At 36.4% G+C, this 27,534-nt stretch overlaps 1 protein-coding gene across 1 annotated transcript in view; it reads right to left on the bottom strand.

The window, feature by feature from the left end:
- THSD7B (thrombospondin type 1 domain containing 7B) overlaps window positions 1-27,534 on the bottom strand; it is a 725,689-nt gene that overhangs the window by 90,592 nt on the left and 607,563 nt on the right. The window contains exon 15 of the mRNA XM_072789046.1: window positions 6,056-6,189. Coding sequence (XP_072645147.1) covers window positions 6,056-6,189 — 134 coding nt within the window. The remainder of the gene's footprint in view (window positions 1-6,055; window positions 6,190-27,534) is intronic.

Raw genomic sequence — 27,534 nt, 5'->3', positions numbered from 1 at the left:
GACAGAACATATTCATATTAGAACTATTTGTAATCATCCACATTAGAAATAGTCCAAGTATTCAACAACAAGGTCAATAGATCAATATGTTGTGGTAAATGGTGGGAAAGCATGAACTACTGTTAAATGACAGAGCATGAGTGAAGCTCAAAAATACAAATGCTGCACAAAAGAAGCTAGACACAAAATAATTTACTGTATGATATCATTCATAGAAAGAAATAGGCAATATTCATCTATGGTGTCAGAAGTCAGAATTGTGGTTACATTTGGGGGAATGGTTACTTACTACTAGGGGCTTAAGGTAGTCCTGGTAATATTTTATTTCTTGGCCTCAGAGCTGGTTACACAGTAGTATCCCTGTTGCATAAATTCATTTAACTATACTCATATGAGGGGGCATTTCTCTGTATTTACATTAAATCTCAATTAGAATTTTATGTTTGAATTATTTTTTTTCAAAAATGTTTAAGGAATACCAGCTACACGTAAGCCTCTTTTGCTAGGCATGGGATACAAACTTAGTATTTATTTATTTATAATAATTCATTTAGTAAATATTTTTGAGTACTGACTATGTACTAAGCCTTTGCCTGGCTGCAGGGGCAAACACTCCCTCCCCACAAAGAAGAAAGAACGAAGATCCCTACTGTTATGATATTCTTCTTCTAGTAATAATAATCACAGTGAAGGTGAAAATGACAATGATGACATAAGTGGTGCCATTTGCTGATCTGATCACTTGAGATACAATGGCACAGGAATAAACATTTTAAGACAGACATGCTGGAGAGCTATTGGTGCTCTCCAAATCATGCTTGGCTAGAATGAATTATCCTATACATTAGGAGTTTCTTTTATACATATAATTTTTTTTTAATTCAGGAAAATTGCAATGTAGCCTACTATGTTGTACAGAACATAGTAAGCTTTATGACTTGCTAAGTAATAAAAACCTGTACATTGTAAAAATGAAGTTAACATAGAATGGTAGAAGATGTAAGTAATGCCTTCTAATATAGGGAGGCATGGTATAGAGTCATCTATGGACTTTAATTTCTTTTGTGGTAATAGTCAATAGTGGAAGGAAGGACCACAAAATAGCTTATATGTCTTGCTCCGGACAAACTTAAAAGCTGGAAATTGCTTTCCTTCTTGCCTGCACACTATCAGCTGACATTCTTTTATTATTTCACTTAGAAAAAGGAGATAGGACTTCTAGCCAGTGGCATCCAGTTGAATGTACGCATTAGTCTTTGTTCACTCCTAATATGCCACAAAAACAATAGTAAAGGAATTTGTTACAAGAACCACAAAAAAAAAAAAAAAAACCAAACAAAGAAAACTCAAAAATCCAAGGCAGAAGGAAAGGCATTACCCTACAAGACAAAGAACGTGGGTGAGGACAAAGAAAACAAATGGAAAATAAGTGAACTAGACACTAGATGAACTACTATAGACTACTATAGCAGGAAGGCTGAAATACTAAGACTTCAAGGAAAAAAGAGAAAGTAATTCCATTTACTCCACAAAACACACAAAAAATTCAGGAACGTGGGGCACCAAGTACCTCTGGAAATATGGATGAGGCTGAAAAACTGGAAGATTTGGGATCCCTGGGTGGCGCAGTGGTTTGGCGCCTGCCTTTGGCCCAGGGCGTGATCCCGGAGACCCGGGATTGAATCCCACGTCGGGCTCCCGGTGCATGGAGCCTACTTCTCTCTCTGCCTATGTCTCTGCCTCTCTCTCTCTCTCTCTCTCTCTCTCTGTGACTATCATAAATAAATTAAAAAAAAAACTGGAAGATTTATGAAAGTATGTTTAAGAAGTACCTGGGCCCTCAGATCTCCTCCTGCAATCCACAGGGCTATGTGATGGCCCCTCCCCTCCCCCTGCAGGTAACTGAAGATTTATTATCTGGAGAGGATCACAAAAAGAGACAGTCTTTGAGCTAGAGAACACATGGCTCGCTTAAGGATGGGAATATCATACTGAAAACAAGGGTTTAAGTACAAGTTAACACACTGGAAGAATTATTACAAACCTAGTGCTTTAAAGAATGTAAACTATTATCTTACAGTTCTGTAGTATACAAACCCAATATGGATCTCACTAAGCTAACATCAATGCTTTGGTAGAGCTGGATTCCTTTCTGGAGGCTGTAGAAGAGACCACTTCCTTACCTTTTTCCAGGTTCCAGGGGCCACCCTCATTCCCTGGGCATGGTCCCTTTCTCCATCTTCAAAAACAGAGAGACTTTCATCTCTCTGTCCCTTGAATCTGTGGTCACATTTTCCTCTTTCTCTTTCATATCCCTTTTCATGTTTAAGAACCCTTGTGAATAACTTGTCCCACCCAGACAATTCAGAAATATCTTTCTGGCTCAAAATCCTCACCTAATCACATCTGTAAAGTCCCTTTTGCTGTGTAAGGTGACAGATCCACAGACTTCAGGTATTAGATACGGCTCTCTTTGGGGGGCCACCGTTCTGCCTACCACATCAACAGCCTCCTTTCATTAGGTTCCCAAAACAGTGGCTGCTAGGATTATCTATTTTCAACATGATTTATGAAAAGACTTTTCTGGGGGTTTTGGCAAGCCCAAGAGTAAAGACTTAAAAAGACTGAAATTGAAGATGTTCCCAAATGAAAATGCCCCTGCGGTTACACCCTGCGTCATCAATTTCCTTCCCATATGTCCCTTCAATTGTTACCTCATTTCTACTCAAAACTCAGAGCAAAACTGCTTTAAAGCATATTTGTTTTCCCCACAGCCTTCCCCCCACTTCCTTCATGACTATCTTTGAATTTAATCACACTTCTATTACCATTCCAGAGAAACCTCTTACCTGGATCATTAACAGACTCCCCATTGCCAAACTCAACAGTCAATTGTCATCTTAGTAAATTTCTGAGAACCATTTGAAACAACTGATTACTATCTTTTTCTTGAAAAACCTTCTTGCCTTCCATGTTTCTTGGTTTTCCTCCTTCTCCAACAGCCCTTTTCTCAGTCTCATTTGTAGAGCTTTCTCTTTGCTGTCAACTATGAATATTGAAATTCCCTATGGTTCAATTTCTTATGTCATTTCTTATCAATATACATCAAATGCATAAGCTGCTGATGCCCAAATTTATACCACTGTCTCTCTCTCTGAACTCCAGTCTGTATTGTCACAGTTGGAAGGCAAGGATCATCTCAAATTTAATGTGTTCAAAAGCTAGCTTTTGATTTTCTCTCTCAGATGTCCTTCTAATACTCCTTATCTCAACAAATAGCACCATCATTCCTATGACCGTTAGGCACTAAAACATAGCAGTCATCTTTGATGTTTTTTCTTTCTTCCACATTCTACAATCACTTTATAAATAAATCTTGTGGTCTGTACCTTCCAAATATAGTCCAGATATGACCTTCTCACCACCTTCATTATTACCAAGCCCAGTCCAGCCATCAGGGTCTCTCACCTGGAGTTCTAGAATGTCTTTGAAACCTTCATTCCTGCTTCTATTTATATACCCCAAAATACCTTCTCTACGCCCAACATGGTCCTTTCAAATGTAAATAAGACTATGTCATTTCCTCTGCCTCAAACATTTCATGGCAAGTACAGTTAGAAAAAAATCCTTTTACCTTCTTTTAGAAGATTGTATGATTTGAGTTCTGGCACCAACCATTTGGGACATCTTGTTATTCATTTTGTAACAAGCCAAGAAGATTTCTTCTTTGGACACTCCTTCTCTCTGGGATTTCTTTCTACAGATCTTTATATTCATTCAGGTCTCTCATTTTATTTAGATCTCTGCTTGGATATTTTGCTGACCAATCTCTCCAAAACAGTATCCCCCCCCCAACTCCAACCCAATTTTTTTCTTGACATTTCAGAGCAAAGACATTCCATTGTATTTATGTATTTGTCTTTTTCTCTGCTGCTATATTAGAAGTTATTTGAGGGTAGAAACTTCTTTTCGTTTTTTTTTTATTCTCAGTGCCTAGACTGCCTGATATACAGAATATCTTTTTAAGATAATAAGTGATTGCAACCCAATTTGAACTATGAAGATGTCCTCCAGTTTGAAAGTTTCAAGAAAGAGAAAGGATAAGCTATTTTATTCATTATAACAGTATCTTATTAAGGTCGATAAACGTTTGAAATGCAAGATACCTAGAAAATCTGCTGCACGATTCACATGTGACCGTACACATAAAGCATACAACAAAATCTGCCACAACAAGATATCACAGACTAGATGCCTTAAAAAAATAGAAAACTATTATCTCACAAGCTTCTTTCCAGAGGTTTCAAGTCTGAGATCAAGGTGTTGACAGGGTTGGTTTCTTTTGACACCTCTTTCCTTGGCTTGTAGATAGCTGATGACTGCCTTTTCCCTGTGTCTTTACATGTTCCCCCTTCTCTGTGTATCTATGTCCTAATATCCTCTTTTTATAAGGAGATGAATCAAATTGGATTAGGGCCCATTTCAGTGACCTCATTAACATTAATTACCTCTTTAAAGAGCCTATCTCTAAATATAGCCTTAATTTGAGGTGCTGAAGGTTAGGACTACAATACATAGATTTTTCACAAATGCAATTCAGCCCATAACAGAGTAGTATTCAGTAGCTGTGTTATTTTTTATTATATTGAGCTTTTTATGTTTGAGCTGAGGAGTATGGCTTAAAGGTCTTCTTGTTTCAGTATGTTTTTCCTCAGTCAGCCTGCCACAATTCTGTAGGTAGCAATTTATTCTCTTAAAGCTTTCCTTTTTCTCCTGAGATTTTGCTTTAGTACTGCTAAGAGGCTTGGTTGGGATGAGTGTGGGAGGTACCACAACTCATCTGCTCGTTACTTAATAAGCTAAGTTGATCAGTCATTTTTCACGACCATGAGAACAAGACACAGGAGACACAGATTTTGAAGAGAAAAAGTCTGTGACAGCTTGAGCATACTAGTCCCCAGAGGAAAGGGGAATGGAAAATGTGAAAGAAAGATAGTTTGTCTATTAGCCATTTGCTTGGGTTGATGATAGTTTCATCAACAGCTACTTCTTCCAACATGCCTACCAGTGATTTTGCAACATTGGGACTAAGTCTCAGAAACGGTAGGTATATAATGAATTACTGAATACAGTAAGTTCACTGATGTTGAATAACAATCAACACAAATAAGTAGGCTCTGCCTTAACAAATGACTTCAATGTAACAACTCAACAGGGAGTTATAAGACTTGAGCACGTCCATTTGAAATGGAGCTTCCTAACTCGCACAAAATGATGTTGCGCTAATGCAACTGAATAGTTAGCTGACTAAATTACATTTTCTTCTTGATGTTACATAATACTATTGTTTATCATTAATATTTCTGTTTTCAATTTGTTTAGTCTAACATTTATTACCATTATCCTCAGTTGGTAAAGGAATTCTTTCTTTCCAATTCATTTTTAAATAGGTCATTTTTACAAACTTGACCATTTCCTTTGCTTATTACTACCTGTATTTACAAAACAAAAACTCTAAACAAGATCCCTCTGTAAATAACCCAGAATATACTGAATTCTTTCAGAGGTGTGCTCTTTTTATATTAAAATTCATCACTGTTGTTTATATTCTCAGACTCTAGTTTCCAAGACCAATAGTGAGGGTTTAAATTGACCTTTTCAATGTACTGACCTTCAAAATTAAGATGTCCATTAGCTACACTACCCATAGAGCAAAAAAGAGGTATGGTGTCACAGCCAAAAATCTCCCGATTTGTTAACTGTGATGGCTATGAATCAATGAAAGGATTCTAGCCTGCTCCTATACAGTTAGCTTTCCCACTGATGTCTTTTGCAAGGAACAGTACAGATTGTGACCACACTGCAGAGGAAATTCCACTGTACACATAGCAGTTAAGACACATATACTTCTAAAGATACTTAATGATCAGCAAAAGCCAATGTATGTGGTATGAAAATCAGAGTGCATGTGGACAAGCAACACTTTTTTTTTTTTTTTATAAAAATGCGTTAAGTTCCACTGCCCCATTTCCCAAATGTCTCCATTTCCACACACCTGATTTTCCTAGATTGCGTTCCTCCTCCACAGCGCAGAGACCTCAGCTCATTGTGGATTTTGCATGGAGACCAGTGTTCTACAACCCAGGAATACTGATTGCATTCACTGTAGCATGGGACTGCCTCATGCACCTGTCAAGAAGAGGGAAGAAACAAAAAATTATGTGGAACTATCCAAGTTATATAAAACAGCCTATCTTTTAGTAATGCCTGTGGAACATAACCCAAGAACTATACTCTGGCTAAAACAGCCAAATTACACTCCCAAAAAGCAAGATGTATTTGGCTTCTCTGAAATTACTGACTTGCCTAAAGAAACATACAGGGGTAATCAACTAAGACATAATGGTATACCTTCACAGAAGAGAACAAAGGACGGTCATTTCCTATCACTGAGAATAGGAATTCCATTACCATTTCATTTCCTCAAAGACCTCACAAAACATCTATTAGATGGTCCAGCTCTCAATTATATGGCATATCATATTCTCAGATGTACTTTAAGATGTCAATTGAAACAAATATATGTAAGGAAAATTTACTCTTGAATATAAGAAGTCCTTATAATGCATAAGAAAAGTGGTATTATTTGCACCGGAAATTTCTCTTTATGCCCCCGAATGATCAATGCTAACAGGCAGTCATTTAGCCTCCTGGGTATTGTGGCTTCTTATGAATTCAGCTATTTGTAGGATGTTTTCAGAGCATAGCTATAACACACACACACACACACACACACACAAGACAAACACTGCTAGACTATTAGAGACTGGGTATGAGTGATTACTGATTGTGAATATTTACAATTTCATGGTAAAACCAATGATTACAGTAAATGAATTCATAGGGTACTTCCTATGCAATTGTTTGTGATGATTTTTTTTTTCCTGAAATTGTATCCCAATGGATAGTCAATTGAGTTTGCCCGCCTTTTTAACACTGAATTTAAAATGCATTACTCAGTATAGAGCACTGAACTCTCCCTCAGTAAGAAAATGTTTCATTGCATGATAGGTTATTCTAGATCACAAAAATAGCTCTAGTAGAGCATACTGATGAAGAGTGATTCAACCTATTACCAAAATAGATAATTAATGCTCTTCCTTTTAAATAAGAACTTAAGCTCGAGATTTTTTTCCCACTGCCTTTCTAATTCCACAGAATTGTAAATGATGACTAGGCAGTGCTATCCAAACAGAACCATTACTTGCAAGTTTCCACTAAATGTGAGGGAAAGCACTATGTAATGGGATAATCAGAAAACAAGATTGGAGCACTGTCAGCACGTTAGATGGAAATCAAATGAGAAAAGGTTATTTGTGAGACTACATCTTAGGAATCACAAATAATGTCAGAAACTATTTTTAACCATGGGGTTCTATTTGGCTCTCTCATGTAGAGCACACAAGGAAAAAGAAAATCTCAAAGTGAAAAATATGTGAGGGCAAAATGAAAGGAGATGGGAAAATAGAAGTGGAAATGGATGTAGGAAAGTAAAGAATTAAGTAATAAAAGAAGCACATTTCATGCTGTGAATGCTGCCAAGAATGGAATGAAAGGTTTGGAAGCAGAACCTACATTAGAATAAGGAGGTAATAACTTGTAAGGGAGAAACGTCTGCCTGACTCATAGCATGGTAAAGGTAAGAGGAAAAAATCTATAAAAATGAAAAGACATGACCCCAATGGAACAGACACCTGGAAAGTGAGGTGATCAAAGCTGAGGGTTTAGCCAACTCCCCTATACCAAAGGAATGAAGATTGCACTGATTTTGTGGGCTCATTTTATAAACTTTTCAATATGTATCAGATAGTTTAAATAAAGCTCTTTGGCTTTCATATGAGATACATGAAAGTCTGCCAAAGCACTTTGTATAAATCGGGGGTAGATGAAAATATTAATTAAAAAATATCTTCCCATACCTCATGCATGAATTTGTGAGCAAATGGATGGAATATTCTGAGAGGGACCTATTCTTCTAAAGGTATCAATACTAAGCAGAGCTTACATTTTCACCCTCCCTCGTGCATAAAGCCCAAAGACACATAGAATAATGAAAGCCTGTGTCGTTGTCTGTTGCTCTGATTTACACATTTGAATGTCTGATTGTATATTCGATTTACTATTTTTACTCTTTATGCTTTGCAATCTACACCAAAGTAGAGTAGCTAACCTCAATGAAAAGCTGTTGGAAGAGAGGGGGGAAATCTATGTATGAAGATGTTGACCGACCTTCTTAACTAATGGGTAAAAAAAAATAGCACCTCTTAAAAAAGATTCACATGGATTGATTTGTTTTTTCCCCCCATAAATGTATGCTATTTTAATACTGCTTATACTGTCACTGCTAGCAGATAAACCCCTACCCTTCCTTCAAGGAAATCCACCACTTCCACAAGACTTTGCCCATGACCCCTTTTTTACATGTTTTTGGTACTCAGTGGACAGTATTAGTTTTAAGCAGACTTGTGGCCAGATTATAACATCAGGATGCACACATATGGGACTGGGACAGTGCTGGTGGTTAGAACCTCATTGTGTGTTGCTAGAGGAGCAGACACATTAAATAAAGTCATCATCTGACTAAGTGTTTCCTGCTTCTCACACTACTTTAGCTCTTTTCTCACTTTGCTCTTAATGTCTACTTTTTACTTTATCTAATGTCTATTTTTTACTTTAAATAAAACTGAGAGAATAAGCTCAGAGAAACACAATTTGTACCTTTCACACCTAAGGATGCTTCTAGTTCTAACAAAAGTCAGATCTGGACAAGCAGCATTTGTTTGGGTGGCTACTTAAAAAAAAAAAAAAAAACCCTTGAGTCTTAGGCAGGCGGAAGCTATGTTTCAATGGTATCTGTATTTCACAAGACATGGAGAATGGAGTGGGTTCAATAAGTATTTGTTGAATTGAAACTAATTTTTGAAGGGGCCCAGGTTGCTAATTGGCCCTCACACAATTCTCTAGAGAACAAGACTCACTAAACAAAATGTGAATGGGGTATTTTAAAAAGTCCAAATGACAATAGGAAGGAGGAAAAACAAAAACCTTTCCTTTCCATAATGGGGTTGAGGTGAATAGCAATCACTACGTCATCAAAAGGTGCTGCGTGATGATTTTGTAATGGGAAAGACAGACTGTCCCCTAAGAATTGTGAGAATTATCTCCTTAGAGTCCTTGTCCATTAGGCATGGAAGCTTATCGAGAGGACTGGAAACAACCACAAGAGGCAAAAAGTGCAGCAGGCATTCAAGAATAAAAATGAACTACCCAGATGGCCAATTTCTTCTCCTGTCAGTCCTTTATGTTCTGGCTATTTCATATCTATTTCATATTACTATTTAGTTGGTGCTTATTACAATTTTATAATGGAAATGTGTTAAAGCATGGACTTTATCAAGGAATCATATGGAAATATTCCGAAGGAAAGAAATGAGCCATGGGAAAGTTAAATGAAAATCATTCCTAAATGGCACAAATTAGGAAGAAAATAACAGGGTTTAATAGGGCCATAGATGCTAAAAATGCCATTGAAAAATCTAAATCCTCTGAGAGAGGCAACATTTCATTCTCCTAGTAATGAGTTCTATTTATTACTTCTTCAGTGGGGAATTGTGTTTTTATAATTTTGCTAGTTCCAGAGTCACATCATAAACTCATTCATTGACTCAGTCTTTTAATATTTATTAAATAAGTCTCTGCTCATTGCAATTGATCATTTTAATTAAGTACTATTTTCTGATATCCATCTCTAACTATAGACAGATTTCCCTGGCATAAACTTGGAAGCAGGGTCTCTCTGGAGCTCAGCAGATATCATTACTGCATATCAGAGTCCTAGGGTTCAAGGGCTCCAATAAAGCACACAAACAATAACCACAATAAAAACAAAAATAAAGGAAAAATGACTTCCAATTTTCTGTAGTAAAAACCCTTTGCTCCAGTGAAGCTGCCAGTCAACAATCATGTAGAAATCTTCATGCTGGAGACTTCCATGCTGGGCACTACACTTACTCAGCAGAACTTGATGCTCAGTTCAAAAGCCCATCTAGGACCAGAAATTCCTGCAAATCTGAGCCAGGGCCTGTATATTGGAATATGAGAGGAAGTGGTCTCCTGGGAGTGGTGAGATCAATAAGGTACTATGAGTCCCTTCATCCCCAAATGCTGTGAGCTTTTAACATAAGATGTACAAATTTGCCTCAGGTCTAGGGTGCTCATCTCTTAATTCGAAGAGCTTTGCTCCCAACCCAGCCCTTCTCTACTTGTCTGATGTTTCCTTTCTTTGCTTCTCCAGGGTTCATGCTTTCCCTTTAGGAGAGAACGCTATACTATACCCTTCCTCAACTTAACCAAATTTTGCTCCTTTTTGCTGTTAATCAACTAAATTATGCATTCCTCCATTAAGAATGTCTGAATGCCTGGAAAGTATTACATTTATACAAGTAAACTTTTGCTTTCATTTGTGTTAATCATGTATTTATACTTGTCTCTACTCAGCATAATACATTCAATGCTACAGTTCAGTCCTAATGCAACTACATCCACATGTTTTACAATGTGCTCATCACTGGCCCCTGGTTATCAATGACACCATAAAATGCTATGTAGAAGTTTACAGTTTACATAAGATATTTTATGTCTCAGGTCTCAATCATCAGAGTCATTTGAGTTACACAAGATTAACAGAATCCCTATTTCTAGGTAAACATAAATAAAATTTGAAGATGCTCAGTGAGTCATTCATGGGATGAATGGTGCTCAAACTGAGATGATTCTAGAATCCCACTCTGATGATGCAAACAGTGTGTGGGTTTTGCCTGTTTAGCTTGTTTGGGCACATTGCCATGCTCTGAGAATATCTTTCCAATGAGGAAAATAATGCTAATATTTATAAATTCCTAAGAAGGGAAAACCAAGAACAAAATTTTCAAAGATGTCTACATAGTAGATGATGCCTATTACTTTATTTGTATATGTGTAACTGCACTAACAATTGATCCCAAGGCTTCAGGTACAGAGTCTCTTCATAATTTCAAAAAAGCAAGAAGTATCTCAGGAAACCAACTTCCAAGAGAAGGTCTAAGTCTTTTAGAGGGTTGCAATTCTTTGTGTGAATGGGGGGGGGGTGTAAAAAAATCCAAAACTGTTTTTAAATTGGTATCTGTGGAAAAACCATTATGCCTAACATTTTTGCAATGTCTTCCTCAACACATATGGAGTTTTCTGGAAATCTGGAATAAAGTGACCCATACTTGCAAGGTGGGCAACTGTCAGTTCCAGACTCAATGTTCAAGACTAAGGCCCTGAATGGCTTCCTCTTTCAAGACATTTTCTCACACTAGCTTCTCTAGCTACAAAGTAATTGAAAAGATTTCCCAAGTCCTGTACTTATCACCATACCTGGTTTGTGAGTTCACCAGTGGTTTTAAATATATATGTTTTCTTAGTTAAAAAAAAAAACCCTCAAAATAAACCTCAAAATGCTGAATGAATCTTATTTGCAAAATTAGGAGACAAACGGTTGAACTTAAAGCCAATGGAAAGTTTATTAGAAAAGTAATGGAGGTGGCTACAGTACTCATCTTCTAAGAACAGTAGTTTCTGAGCTAGATGTACAGGTCCTGAGAACTGTAATATTGTATTGAGAGGCCCATAAATGCATTCCCATACCAAACCATGTCTGTAGTCTCAGTGAAGAATATAATCTCAGACATAGTGTCACCACCACTCATCAAATGAATGCAGGCAATGCTGTGATTAATGAAGTTTTAATTTAATTTGAAAGCATTGCTGTATTTGAAATTGCTCATTAGAAAGTTTTTTAATCCAGTTTGGCCAAAAGTACAAGATCCTTATAAGAAAAATGTAGAGAACTACTGCCTTTACATACAAAAGGAGGAAAAAATGGACTAACAATGAGGCTATGCCTTAAAAACACATTACTGCTTCTATTTTGATAGAAGATACGTTGTACAGAATAGCCTTTTTCTAAAGTGAATATGGAAGAATGTTTCGTACTGAGAAGGTCTAACCTCTAGAATTTTTTCCCTTTCATTTTTTAATCGTCTAAAGCACTTAACCCATTACCTCCAGTCTGAATACCACTGATGACTGAAAAAATAGGGTCCTAAGCCGTGCACATACTTCCTCCCCTACCCCATTTTTCCTGCCTCCTTTAGGATATTACATGTAACCTGAACTTTACAGAGGGTATTTAATATTGGGGAGCCACCAAGTCATCATGTAAAAGACCATAGTTAAAGCTCAGTTACCTGTGTTAACGTAATTTAGATTATTTGTAATGGCGAACAAATAATAATGCCTTAGTTTTTTTTTAACCCATAATATTTCCCAAGTAGCAGATTTACATTTCTTACTATGCATGATTTAAATGACTATGAAACTACAGTCCTATAGTGAAATGCATGGTAATGGACAATCAACAAAAATAATGGTTGTGCAGATCCTACACAGTACATATTTTACAGTAGAGCACTAACACACACATACACACAGGAGCACGATCAGACTCCCTCTGTGTCTGATAGGTGGTACAGAATTAAGGGAACATATTGACATAGACAAGTTGGGGCACGCTGAACTATAAGGCCTACACTCTGTACCTCAGCACTAGTAACCAATCATGAAAGATAGAATAAGGGGGTAACTCACTCCAGAGTCAGACTGACTTTTCCAACACCCTGGGAGACGCCACCCACTGCCATGCTGCGTTAACTGAAAAGAAATTAGATGGGATTTTTGCAGATTGCTCATAATATGCCAAAGACTATTATCATGGTGGTCCATTGGATTTTTGTAGAACAGCTTGCAGTAATCAGTAATCACACTGAAGTGGAGTGAAAAAAAAAAAAAACATGCCAATATCATGGATATTTCCAGAAGACTCTGGAAGAGTTGAACTAATAGCCCTTCAGAAAAGAGGTTATGAATGAACCTTGAAAACATTATATGAAATAAGCTAATTACAGAAGGACAAATACTATATGAGTCCACTTACAGGAGGTATTTCAAATAGTCAAACTCATTGAAGCAAAGAGTAGTGGTTGTCAGGGGTCGAAGAAGAGGGAAATGGGAAGATGTTAAATACTGAACATATAATTTCAATTACGCAAAATGAATAAATTCTAGAGATCTGCCTACAACTTTGTGCTATGGATAACAAATACTGTATTACATACTTAAAAATTTATTGAGGGTGGATCTCATGTTAAGTATTTTTTTAATTTTTTATTTTTTCATGTTAAGTATTTCTACCATAATAAAAATTTTAAAATTTAAAAAGAGGTGTGTGTCTCAAAGTTAGATTGCGCCATGGAAACCGGACTAGAGAAAAAACAAAACAAAACAAAACGTGCCTGCCTGCCCTTATTACATATGAGATACTGTTGAGAAGTTTGGTGCAAAGATTAGATAGATAAATGGACAGATGATAGATAGATGGATGGAGAGAGAGAAAGAGAAAGTGAGTGAGTGGGTGAGTCTGTCACTTATCTGGGTCACAGCATATGACCATCAGAAATCAGGGGAGAAAGAAACTTTCTCTGTAGACAAGGGCCTGAAATGGAAACTCCTGCCTTCCGGCAGGTAACAAAAGTTTTACAAGTTAGAGGCATAAAGCAGAAATGAACAGACCTCAGTTCTTACAAACACACATCCTCAGGGTATCTAGATCAGAAAGGTATATGGTACTGTTTAGGGTTTATCAAGACAGGGCGGAGAAGGGGTTTGGCCTGAGGCTTGCAACTCATTACCTAAGTGTCAAACAAAAGTGAAAGCTTGGGGGAAAGTCTTTACTCTCCTTATTGGCCTTTGCTAGGACAGGATCTTGTACAGCTAGCTCCCACTTATTCTCAGTAGCTGAGAGCATCATGCTATCCCTATACTCTAAGATACATGCATCTGTTTCTTCACTCACGCAATGCAAAAAGCCTGTGAAAACATGCCTAGGAAATCAATATAATTTGGATGATAAAAACATAATTGCATAAAGTAGTTTAATCTAAGTTGCACACCCCTTAGGCAGAGAAATCCTATGTTTGTGTGGCCAGCCTCTCAAATACAAATAAATGTCAGAGAAAAGCCCTAGTTAGGATAATCTAATAGGAACTACTTTGGAGAGAAATTTGCCAATCAAGCAAACAAACCAAAATGTAAATATAATTCTCATAAACTGTACACAAGGGCCCCTGTATGTATGAGATGAAGCCTGGAGACTGCAGCTAGCTGGGGTAAGTAAATGGGGAAATGTGGTGAGACAGAATTTTATTTGTAGACAATGGGAGCCACTAGTTTCTGAGATTTCTATCAAGAGATATACTCCAAATAAAGTTTGGGGAACATAAATTACCTCAAACAGAAGGGAGATGAAAGTGGGAGAGAGCTCTGAGCAAGGCAGAAATGGCAGCAGTCTCAGTAGGAGGCTACAGTTTGGGAATAATGATCTTCATAACTGCTATTTCCACAAAGCTTCCAACACGATGAGGAAGAAGAGACACTGGGATTTGGAAGTGAAAATGAAAGAGACAATCCAAACATCAGTGCTACTTTTTGAAATTATTTAAGATTAGTGTATTCTAGAACCTAGGGACACATGAAAGCTTCCTCTTTTTCACCAACAGAATTGTGAAGAAAAAGACAAGGCATCAGTTTCCTAAGAGCCCTAAATTCCAGGGAGTATTGCTAATGAGCAGAGCAGCAGAAACTCTTGGGTATTTGCCCAGAAAACTTTTCATGACATATTTACCATCTTATCTTGTCTTAAGTTGGCTTAGTTGGCATAAATCTGATGCCGTATAGGACCTGAAAAGCAATCCAGTCTTTGTAGGATTTGCTCAGAACTTACCAATACTCATGATATATCAGTAGGCAAGCACAAAACTGGCTTCCAGCACCACGACCAAAAAGAAAGCCTCATAATTGGTGTTGCACATGCAATGAGAGCTCTAAGCTCATCAGGCTAGAGTCGTTTAATCATTACCACAAATAAACCTTACCTACTCTGAAATGCATCAGAATTCTCATATAGCACTATTTCATTTTTTAAAATATTTTATTTATTTATTCATGAGAGACACTCAGAGAGACACAGAGAGAGAAAGAGAGAGAGGCAGAGACATAGAGGGAGAAGCAGGCTCCCACATGCAGGGAGCCCAATGTGGGACTCCATCCTTGGGACTCCAGGATCACACCCTGCGCCAAAGGCAGGTGCTAAACTGCTACACCACCCAGGTGTCCCATATAGCACTATTTCAACGTCAATCAGGAAGTCAAAGAGAACAAAAGGAACCATTAAAAATTTAAATAAAAACTTAAAAAAAAAAAGAAAAAGATGGCCCTTTTTCTGGTTAGTAAAACCTATTTAAAAAAAAAGGAAAAGCGGGGATCCCTGGGTGCCTCAGCGGTTTGGCGCCTGCCTTTGGCCCAGGGCACGATCCTGGAGTCCCGGGATCGGGTCCCACGTCGGGCTCCCGGCATGGAGCCTGCTTCTCCCTCCTCCTGTGTCTCTGCCTCTTTCTCTCTCTCTCTGTGTCATAAATAAAAATAAATAAATCTTTAAAAAAATAAATAAGGAATAAAAAAAGGAAAAGCATAAGAATTGCTGACTGCAAACTTCCTTCCTAATTTGGCTAATTTCTAAAAGATCCTAGCATAACAGGCAGGAGAAGAGAAGGAAATCACTGTACTTTTCATCCAACAAAAACAGATGCAATTATTAATTCCTTATAGGTCAGAGCCAGAGAGGAAAATAATTATAAAATATCCTCAAGAGACTTTTTGCACAAAGGTTATATGTTACACACACACAGAACTACCTTTTTCTTCTGTGCATAAACGTATAAAGCAGCTGTTCTCAGCCTGCACTGTGCTCTCACAGTGTTCCCTGTTAAAATGCAAGACCAGGCACAGCACAAAATGGCTTTTTAAAATGTGAACTCTTAGTGTGAGTTCTCCCATAACAAACCTGATGTGTCGGGGACAAAGTTAAAGTGAAACAGAGAGTCACACATGATGTTTTATAACCCAGGATAGCACAGCCTGACCTTTGCAGAAATGAGAGGCAAGATTGATTGGATAATGGAATCCCTGCCATTCACTTACATGGTGATAAATTGAGATCCTGGCTCCGATTTTCACCCCAGTTTCCTAAGTCGGAGACTCTTATTAGGGACTAATTGGAAGCTGCTGCTTTATGGAATAAAAAATATCGTGTTGCAAACATTCTTCCTCTGAGGCAGACAGTGAGGAAGACACAAGGACTAAGGCAGACCTTTCTGGTTCTTCATGAAATAAAAACAGAAGATGATTGCTGCAGGAAAATGATAGTTTAAGGCAGACAGTACCTGGCCTCTGTTTTAGTAAACTTTATTGCGACCAAAGGGAAGACAGCCGATAGTAAGAAGTCATGTCTAACAAGAGCAAATATTACTATATACAACACAAATAACAAGCCTATTCCTGGGTACTTGCACCCCACAGGTTATTCAAAAAAACATGACAGTGAAGGTCTTAAAATGTGCTACAGTATGATCAGTTAACCCATTTACAAAAGTGGACATTTTCTACATATTTGCCCGGGATGAACAGTTAAACCATAAATATACCTGTGCCTGTGCAACCATTAGCCGCCTTCCTGGGATCTGTACTAAGGATTCCAAAAATTGTTTTTTGTACAAATAACCCTCCTTGCCCCACCAAAATAAATAGGATATAAAGTTATTTCATGTCCCTGGTTTCTACCTTGTGCTTAATAGATGTATATTTGCATAAATATAAATGAATGAGTGCAGAAATATTTCTCTGAGCATGCTTCCTGAAGAGCATACACCCAGCACAAACCATGATGCTAGCTAGCATCATCTGGAGCTAAAAGTATTGCTCTCTTTACAATTTTACAGGAGTTTTAGTATTATTCATTAGTAATTAAAATCTAATTGCCTATAATTGTACTCTGGTCCCATGATTTGGAAGTAGATATCCAAATGAATTCCGAGCCTTATGTTTTTAGATTTATATAATTTCAAAATTCTCTCATTTCTAAATTTCTGATCTCTGAATATAGATGCTAGTAATTGGACAATATTACCCCATTTCCCCATTCCAATTATGGGTGCCTTGAATTAAGAAACATACTAGCTTCTAAAGCGATTGACTTTGTCTTCCCTTTTAAAAAAAATATTATTTATTTATGAGAGAGAGAGAGAGAGAGAGGCAGAGACACAGGCAGAGGGAGAAGCAGGCTCCATGCAGGGAGCCTGACGTGGGACTCGATCCCAGGATTCCAGGATCACACCCGGAGCCGAAGGCAGGTGCTCAACCACTGAGCCACCCAGCTGTCCCTGACTTTGTCTTCCTGAAAGGCAGGTAATATTCAAGGTGATCAGCACTCACCATGCTTGGCTAAAGGCAGAGTCTGCTGGCATGAGGGAGCCAGGCTCATAGTGACTATGGATATCTCAGAAGGTGGAGGTGATACCTTGCACCTTGCATTGCACATAGCCTTTGGCATGGAAAGGGCCCTTGACAGACTCATAATAAATTCCTGTTGAACTAAACTATAGGAAGCACCTGGGTGGCTCATTTGGTTAAGTACCTGCCTTCAAGCTCAGGTCACAATCCCAGGGTCTTGGGATTGAGCCCCACATCAGTCTCCCTGCTCTGTGAGGAGCCTGCTTCTTCTCCCTCTTATCCAGCCTGCTGTTCCCTCTGCTTGTGCTCTCTCTGGCAAATAAAGTCTTTAAAAGAAAATAATCTGCCTTAGCAGGAATCACCTGCTTTGGAATTATTTGGGACCCTATTAAGTTAATAATGGGGTCCTCTTTGGGGGTACCTTCATTTCACTCATGAAGTGATCCTTTATACTGTGTGAAAAACTATCTGTGGTCTAGTGAGCAGAGAAGGAAGCTGTGAGAAAGGGGGTTTGTATTAGGTTATGCCACTGATTTCTTGGCAGCTCACTTAAGGGACTCTCAGGGTCTACCTTTTGGTTTTCATCTCTTGTCTTTAGTGTGTATTTTCAAGAGAAGAACAATAATGATATATGAGCTTTAGAAAGTTTGAGAGTTCACTGTGATAAGTAATAATATCTGTTCTGAGGAAGATCAGCATTGAAACACGGAACTGAAGGTAAACTTTATGATCATCTAGTTCAACTGCACCATTTTCTTTGTCAAAAACACACCGGCATTTCCATGTAGATTGACTTAATAAACTTAATAAACTTTACAATAAACATTGCAAGCTCAAAACCTGGGAGAGAGGATAGAATGATAGAGACAAATGCCTTGTAGTTTTATGCTTTCTCACCCTCCACAGCACCTAATATATTGCTGAGAAAAAGAGATGTACAATCAGTGACAGCTAAGCCAGCAAAACAACTTCAGTCACTCCAAAAATAGCACTACTATTTCTGATAAAGATACAAGGGGTATTTACAATTCCATAGTCACATCAATTTTTGACATTTCTTTTGAGTATGAAATGGTTCCTCCTAAAAAGGTAAAATCTTTTTAGAGCTGAGACATATAAAGTGCCCAACGTTGCAAGACTTAATTAAAAACTATTAATTTATTGATCACTTACAAGGCAGAGTAGCATTGAGGAGGAATAGAATAAATATAGAATGAATATAATGAGAACTATTCTTCATTAAAGATACATGTCATCAGATAACAGCAGTTATAGATTGTTTAACAGCTGGAACTAGGTATCTTGTACTTATTCACTCATGTATTAATTCATCAGATACTACTGATGTCCTACTATGTAACACCAAGAACCTCCTTAACCATTGGATGAATAAAGATGACACAAATCCTTTTCTTTTGCATGTTCTTGAACTATGGCCCATGGGCCTAATATGACCTGCCACTTTTTCTTTTTTAAAAAATGAGATATACTTTTTCCTAAAATTCTCTTTTATAGTATACAATTCAGTTTTTGTAAATGCATTTGTAAAGTTGTGAAATCATCACTACTACTTTTGATTCCGCAATATTTTCATCACCCTGAAAAGATGCCTATGCCCGCACTAGCAGTCATTACCCATTCTCTCCTTCCCCCTTCCCCTGGCAACTGACCATTATCTTTTTGCCTCTTTTCTTACCTATTCCAAACACTTCATATAAATGAAATCATATAATATGTGGCCTTTTGTGTCTGGTTAATTTCACTGAGCATAATATTTTTGAAGTTCATACATGTTGTAGGACAAGTACTTCATTATTGTTTATGGCTGAGTAACATTCTAATGTATTGATAGACCAAATTTGTTTATCCATTTTTGGATAGTTGATGGAAATTTGGGTCGTTTTGATCTTTTGGTTATGAATAATCATGCTATGAATATTTGTGTACACATTTTTGCATTGGATTTATGTTTTCGATTCTCTTGGCTATATAACTGGGAGTAGAATTGCTGGGTCATGTGGAAACTGTTTATGCTTACTTGTTAACTGCAAGAGTTTTCCAAAGTGGCTGTAACATTTACATTTCCTCTAGGAATGTACAACGGTTATGATTATGCTACCTTCAACACTTATTATTGTCTTTTTTATTGTGATTATAGACATCTTAGTGGCTGTGAAGTGATACCTCATTGTGGTTTTGATTTGTATTTCCCTAATGACTAATGATTAGCATCTGAGCATCTTTTCACGTGCTTATTGGCCATTTGTATATCTTATTTGGAGAAATGTCTACTAAGAATCTGTACCTGTTGATTAATTAGTCTTCTTATTGTTGAGTTTTACGATTTCTTTGTTATTTCTTGGATACTGAATCCTTATCAGATAGATGATTTGTAAATATTTTGTCTCATTCTGTGGATTGTCTCAGCACTTTTTTGATGATGTACTTTGAGTTACAAAAGCTGTTAGTTTTGATGAAATCCAATTTACCATTTCTTCCCTGTCATAGCTTGAGCTTCAGGTATCTGTTGTCTAATCAAAGGTCACAAAGATTTGCACTGATGTTTTAACAGTATATAGTTTTTACCTTTAAATTTTGGTCTTTGGGGATGCCTAGGTGGCTCAGCAGTTTAGCGCCTGCCTTCAGCCCAGGGCGTGATCTTGGAGTCCCAGGATCGAGTCCCGCATCAGGCTCCCTGCATGGAGCCTGTTTTTCCCTCTGCCTGTTCTCTCTCTCTCTCTCTCTCTCTCAATCTGTCTCATGAATAAATAAAATATTTAAAATAAATTAATTAATTAATTAATTTTGGTCTTTGGCCCATCTTTAATTAATTTTTCTCTGTATGGAATATGCCTTCTTTTTTATTTGTACAGCTCATATTTTTTATTGAAAAATTAGATATTTAAAATAATATAATATGGAAACTCTGGAGACCAGCTTCTTCCCTCTCTCCAGTATTTGTTGTTGTTGCTGCTATTATTATTGTTGTAGTTGATCAACTTTTTTGAATTAATTCTGTGAAGTCTGTTTGTCATGCCTAATGATGTCTCTGTCTAATGATCTGACGTCGATTCCCCTTAATGTCTGGCACCAAAATTTCTCCAGTCTTTGCTCAGGGCCTCTGTGTGCGTTGAGGCACACATTTAACCCTCAGCCAGGCCATTTACAATTTTCTCTTTGTGTTAATTTTCTGCTTGCACAGAGCCTTAAGGTTAGCCCAAAGCGAAAGAGTCTTTCTTGTTAGGGCTTTCATAAGTATGTGCACAGCTATATGCATGTCCATGGTCTTGTAACTGCCAGGAATATGTCAGAGTTTTTCCAAACTCCTGTTCACATCTTATTCCCTAGCTTTTTCTTTTAAGCTTTTTTGTTATTCTATTGTTTTTCCCTACTGTTAACTATTGTCTCAGGTAGCTACAAGTTAAACAATTACCTCTGATTGTTTTAGAGTAATATGTCCAAGTTCTTCACACTGAGCCTGTTCTGAGGCAGGTCAAACAAAAATAGCCTTATGAATGGGTTCTTCCAGGGAGTCACCAGACAGTTGAATAATGACACTTCTTCAAGAATAAGACCTTGAAGGAGCTCCAATCCTGTTCAGCCCTCTCCAGTGGCTGACAGGCTACTTACTATTATTGTTACTTATTATACTACAATTGTGGGCAGCTTCATTTAAGAACACTATGGAGCTGCAGTTGTGAGCACTGATGTAAAACAATTTAAAATGTAATAATCTGTTCTGAGATTTAGCCATTTTCCTTGAATAAATGTTTCCCATATTGCACAGCTTTTGATTAATTTACAGAGTCCTAAGAAACATTACTTGGACAATTTTTGCCAGTATTCTTATTGCTTTTATGCAGGAAAGGATTTTGGGAGATTCCTCCTCTATTATTTTTACTGATATAGCCTATTTATTTAAATTTTACTGAGTCACAGACATGCTCATTCATGTAGGCCTTATCTATGACTGCTTTTGTGCCACTATGGTAGAGCTGAGGAGTTGTGGCACGATCTTAATGCCTGCAAAGTTATATTTGCTTACCCTTTCTCTATAACCCAGTCCATTCCACAACATATTCTCTATGTTATAGTCTATATTAAACTTCTAATCGTTTAGTTCTTACATTGTAATTTTATGAACCAATTTTGAGAGAAATCTTCAAACGAGTGTCTTTTTTGGTGTAAAGTTAAATAAAAATGAAATATACTACTCAATAAGATAAAGGATTGGTTATTCAGAAAGAATTATGTCATGAACAAGGAGAAGGATATACACAATTTTCAATCTATAAAAAAAATGACTTTATGTCAACAAAATGAAACATTTGGGGTCAGTGAGCTAAAACACCACCTCTCAAGTTGCATGTACTATGGTACATAGTAGATAGCCCTGTTAGCAAAAAGTCATTATTTTCACTCAGAGAAAGAGGTTTCTAAGGGACTCTAAGAACTCCTCCTGACAGATCATTATAATAATCTTAGAGTTAAATATGAGAATATGAAATGAATCTTTAATTTTAGCAAATGCATCTTCTTCATAAATGGTTTGTGTAGGCCGACCATGAAATGGGAGATGACCCTAAGAATAACATGTCATAATTTTATATGCCATATGACCAGGAAAAAACAACTTGACCATTTAGAAGACACTTAGATATAACAGAAGGTAACACATTATAAAATTCTTTGGATTTGAAATCCTGCTATCTAACTCCAGTTAATAGTAGGTTGAATCAGTTGAAGTTGTATATTCTATACCCTCCCCAGTATACAGGATCCAAATTACTTAGCCATTTTATTTTTCATTGACAGACCCTGTAAAACTTTGCACAGGAAAAAAAAAATCTGGATTCTCCTGTAACTGACAAACTCACTTTAGGTGTACTTAGCTCTTGGCTCCTAATGCATCATAAATATCACTCTAGTCTACTATACTGGTAGCCTCTGAAAACTTTACTGATGTTTTTATTTATTATATGACCAACAATATTTAAAAAAATTAGGGTGGACAGAGATAGCATGTGGATTTATTAAAACTATAAAGGAACTTGAGATTTATATGAGAAATTGATGTAAACCTGAAAAAGATTAATTCCTTTAAAGAACAAAGAGAGAGATTGAAAGAGAGAAAACTATTGATATGCTAAATGCTATTTAGTGACCCTGAAATCAGCATCTCAGGAATTTTTGTATGGAATTTGTATGGAATTTTTGATGATGTTTGGAGATAGAGAGATCAAGCACAATACCATCTAATATACTCTGCAACTACAGAGCAGATTTAATATCACAAACCTTTCCAGGGCCTGATATATTCTGATTCTAAAATCGTAAAGTGTTATTTTCTCGATTTCATAAAATAATCTTGGCATGACAAATTTAAGCAAATACAAATCAATTTTCTGGATTTCTGAAATAGTCATTCTGCTGATGTAAAGGCATACATTTAAGAGCAACATACAGGCAACTGACTCTCCTACGGGAAGATATTTTTCTTCCGTGTGTGAACAATGTTTTGATCGTGATTTACAAAGAGAAAAAAAGCTGATTTGTGAAGGAAAACATCAAAGCTTCTTTTCACTAAATGAAAACAGTAAAGATCAAAACAGATTGCAACACCAACCTGAGCCTTTGTAGAAGTCCATGTTGGCAGTGCATGACAAGCAAAAAGGAAAGAAAATTATATATGCATTAGTTGAGCTGCTATTATAATGCAGAATTGAAAAAAAAAAGTAGAAATCCTTTTCCCGGGTTATTCAAAATTAATGGCTTACATTTCATCTAGAATTTGAATGTTTCCCTCCCAAAAATGCTTCTTTTTAGTAAATATGAAACATATAATTGTGTAGGATAAAGAACTCATGGATCTGAAAAAGTTGAACAGGTTTTCCCCAGCTGTCCTCTGGCTATGAGGGTTGAGTTCTAAGAGTAAGGCTTAAGGAAATACATTAAATCTCTGAAGCTTAACTCAAATTCTCTTAGTATTCCAGTTACAGTTCACCAATCAAAGCAGGAAAAAAAAAATTAAGGATACAGCACGTGTAGACCAGACTCTTAGAATGTAGACTCCATGATACTTATTCTTACTGCCTACTTTTTCTGCATCATGTATCTTTACTTTTTAATCTTATAATTTTAATTTTGAACTTATTTAAGTGGCTATTAATTACTGTAATTTCTACAAGTAGATTATAAGACTATATGCTCCCCAAGAGCAGGGCCAGAAACACTTTGTTCTATTGTTGTTCATTGTTGTCTTCCCAATGTTCATCTAGTGCCTGGCATTGAGTAGATATTTCAAAAATATTTGTAGAAAGATAAATGAATGTAGTCCCAAGGCAATGTAAATCACAAATTTTATATGTCTGAAGAATTATAACCCAACTCTCAAATCAATTTTCTATTTGAATTCAAGTTTTTTACATAATAGATTATAAATCTTAACTTACACAATAATAGTTGCAAAGAAACTAAGTTGGGTAGGTCAACTAAACATCCATATACCTGGTATCTTGCGAATTCTAGTCACATTTGAATCAATCCATCATCATCACAATCTGTAGCTAATGGTTGTTTACAACCAGAAGTCACTTCACAAACTTAGCAGGTGGCTAAACTTACTATCAGTATTTCAAAAGCGCTATTAAAATGGATTTGTTGGTTATAAATAATACAGGTCAAAAGAGTATTATTGGCTTTATATAGAAGTATAAAAACTTGTAGAAGTGGTTAATGATAAGGAACTTAGGGAAATTTCCAATAGTAGAGAAATGTATTTCATGATAATGGCTAGATATAATTAAGTCAAAATTAAGTGAACGATGAACAATGTTCACATAATTATTTTATTGCACATTAGTATCACATCTGTGGAAGTGGTTCATTTGCTTCAATAGTTAATATTAAATATTTTAATATTTAAATTAATATTACTACCAAATCTTGATGATTGCTGCTTGTGGATTGGAATTTAGATAGATGAACAGAGAGATTTGGGTATATTGCTTGCTTTACTCATGTGGTGTGTCAACACCTTGAGTTTTTTGGCCTATCCAGAACTTAGAGTTAGTAGGGTTCTGTGAATACAGCTCTACAGCTCAAGGGTTGCTAAAACTATTTCATTTCAGTTAATTGCACATCTATAGAAAACATGTATAAATATGTGTAAATAACAAATGCATTATTAATACTAAAAGCCAAGAATTCTCTCAATGAATAATAATGGGTAATTTCTTTAATATAGTTGGCTACATTTCTAAAGAGCAATAATCAAAGTAACTTCTTTGTTATCATCAGGATATCTACCGAGGAAGTTTTTCAAAGCATTAATAATCATATCAGATCTGGCAATGTGACTCTACTTGATGAACTCAGTTATTTTCCAGAAATCACATATATTACCTTTTCTTTTTCTGTCTTTTAAAAAAGCTTGGTACTGTAATGATTTAATCTGTGGTTAAAGCATGTAATTTTTGGATGAGATTAATCCTCTATTGTTAATGCTCAAAATTCTTTGAGATATTTCAACCACTCTCACCTCTAGATGCAACATTATTATTATTTTTTTCCTTAGCCTAACTTATACTGTTTTTGGCTCTTTCTACTTTAAAATACTACTATTGGATAAACTGTAATGTGCCTAAACAGAAACTGCCCACCTTTCCTGCTGGGCCAACTCCATTTTCACACATCTAAATACTACTCTAACTTTAAAGCTCAGTTCAGGTCTTACTTTCTCTTCCTCTAAATTTCCCCAAATCTGTGCTTCCATACTCCTCTGAATTCCTGAGGCTCAAACAAAAAATCCCACAGGAAAATATATAGAATATATATATATATATATATATATTTTTTTTTTTTTTCTATATTTCCAGATACAGTGTGAGTCTGTTTTAAGACTGTTTTAAGACTGGGATCCGGGATCCCTGGGTGGTGCAGCGGTTTGGTGCCTGCCTTTGGCCCAGGGCATGATCCTGGAGACCCGGGATCGAATCCCACATCGGGCTCCCGGTGCATGGAGCCTGCTTCTCCCTCTGCCTGTGTCTCTGCCTCTCTCTCTCTCTCTGTATCTGTCATAAATAAATAAAATATTAAAAAAAAAGAAAAAAGAAAAAAAAAAAGACTGGGATCCATAGAACATACATCTGACAAATTCAAACCAATTCACTTGACTACTCAAAACACTGCAGGAGCTCCTATTGCACTTAGAACCATACCTGTGGTTCTCTTATTCCTGACCCACTGAATTGTCAGGGAGCCCACCCTGCCTATTTCTCTAAAATTATCTCCAAGTCTCTCCCTGTAGCTCATTCCACTCCAGCCATTCAGCCCTTCATACTGTTCCTCAGACAAGAAAGGGAAAGCCTGTTTCTGTATCCCTCTCCATCTCCTCTCCACTGTAATATTCTTTCTTTAGGCTTCCACAGCTTCCCTTCGCACATCACTCTGGACTATGCTCTGATGTCACTATCTCAAAGAAATCTTTCCTGATTATTCTATCCCTTTACTTTTCTTTATTTTCTTCATATGACCCATCATTACTTGTAAGTATATTTATAGGCTTACTTATTTGCAATCTATTTCCTTCACTAGAATATAAGCTTTACCTGAGCAGAGCTTTTGGCTGTTTTGTCCTTAGCTGTATTCTAAGCCTATGGCAATAGGTGGTACTACACAATTATTTATTTCACGAATAATTACCTCTTTATACATTAGGCACCTAGTATGATGTCTCAAGCATGGACTGAGAGGTTTGGCAACTAAAGAGTAAGAAAACTTGGTAAAAAGATACTTCGTAGATATGTTATGTGTGTCAGTGTGGTCAGCTTAAATAGGGATAGGTGTCAGAATTCTATTTTTAGGCAACCTGATTTATTAATTACTTTAAATTACATATCAATGACAGTTAACAGACATGGTAATTAAGACAGCTTTCTAGGAGACATGAACATCTTTCTTTTTTATTTACATGTGTTTTCTAGCACACACCCCCCTCTGCATTTCCACAAATAATGAATTTTCAGCCAGGTGTATTAACATGAATGGAGAAAAAACTGTTTAGACATGTAAATATGAATACTAATTGAGGAAATGTGATTTGAAATATGAACCATAAGTAAAAATGAACTGATTTGTTACCAAATTTTACATATTATGTGCTTACCATAGTGTTAAACTGTATTTACAACTGTTTTTAGACCCAAGCACCATAGTATAATGTAAAATGCTGCAGAATATCTGAAATCTACCTTAGAAAAACTGGAGAACAACAGAGATTTTTATGAATAGGTAGTTAAAGAGGATTTCAGTAGACAAAATCAAATTTTGATTATAGGAGGATATATGCATTGAATGGTTTTTCTTCTTATGAAACATTAAAATTAAACTAAGGTATGCCATAATAGTCATTCTCACTATTTTTATATGAAAGGATATGCTATTATATGGCTTTTATATTACAGTTATCCATTGTGATCATATAACATGTTTTTTTTCACTTACTGGAGAACCTCCCATAGGGATGCTAATGGTATATTTATTATTCACAGATCCACGTGTAGTTTCTGCATATCTTCAAAATTGGGGAAAAAAATCTTATCATTATGTATATTTTTAATATAAGGTGCACAAAATGTCCCCATAAGTTATGTATTTTGTATTCATTGCATGGGGACACAAATGAATTAAGTATTCTATACATTTTACAATTAAAGAGAAAAGCTATGGCACTGACATAACTCAAACATGCTTCCTCTTTCCTTTTTTATTTTTTATTTTTGCTTCCTCTTTCTTAGGGCGCCTGTATTTTGATGTCTCCTCAAAGATCAAATACAAAAAAATGCATTCTCTAGGAATCTCATCAATGATATTTTTCAGAGTACAACTTCTAGTTAGTCAGAAAGTACTATTCTATGGTCATAATTACATAGAAAGGATTGTGATGTACGATACAATAGTCACCACTGACTTCTAAAAGTAGATAAATGCTATTAGAACCCTGGTTATTGTAAATTGTCTGAAACTCTCCAAAAATAGGTAAGAGGG

This window comes from Canis lupus, chromosome 20, assembly GCF_048164855.1.
Source record: "Canis lupus baileyi chromosome 20, mCanLup2.hap1, whole genome shotgun sequence".
Taxonomy (NCBI): domain Eukaryota; kingdom Metazoa; phylum Chordata; class Mammalia; order Carnivora; family Canidae; genus Canis; species Canis lupus.
The sequence above is the reverse complement of the archived record's forward strand: the minus strand, read 5'-3'. Positions and strand labels throughout refer to the sequence as shown.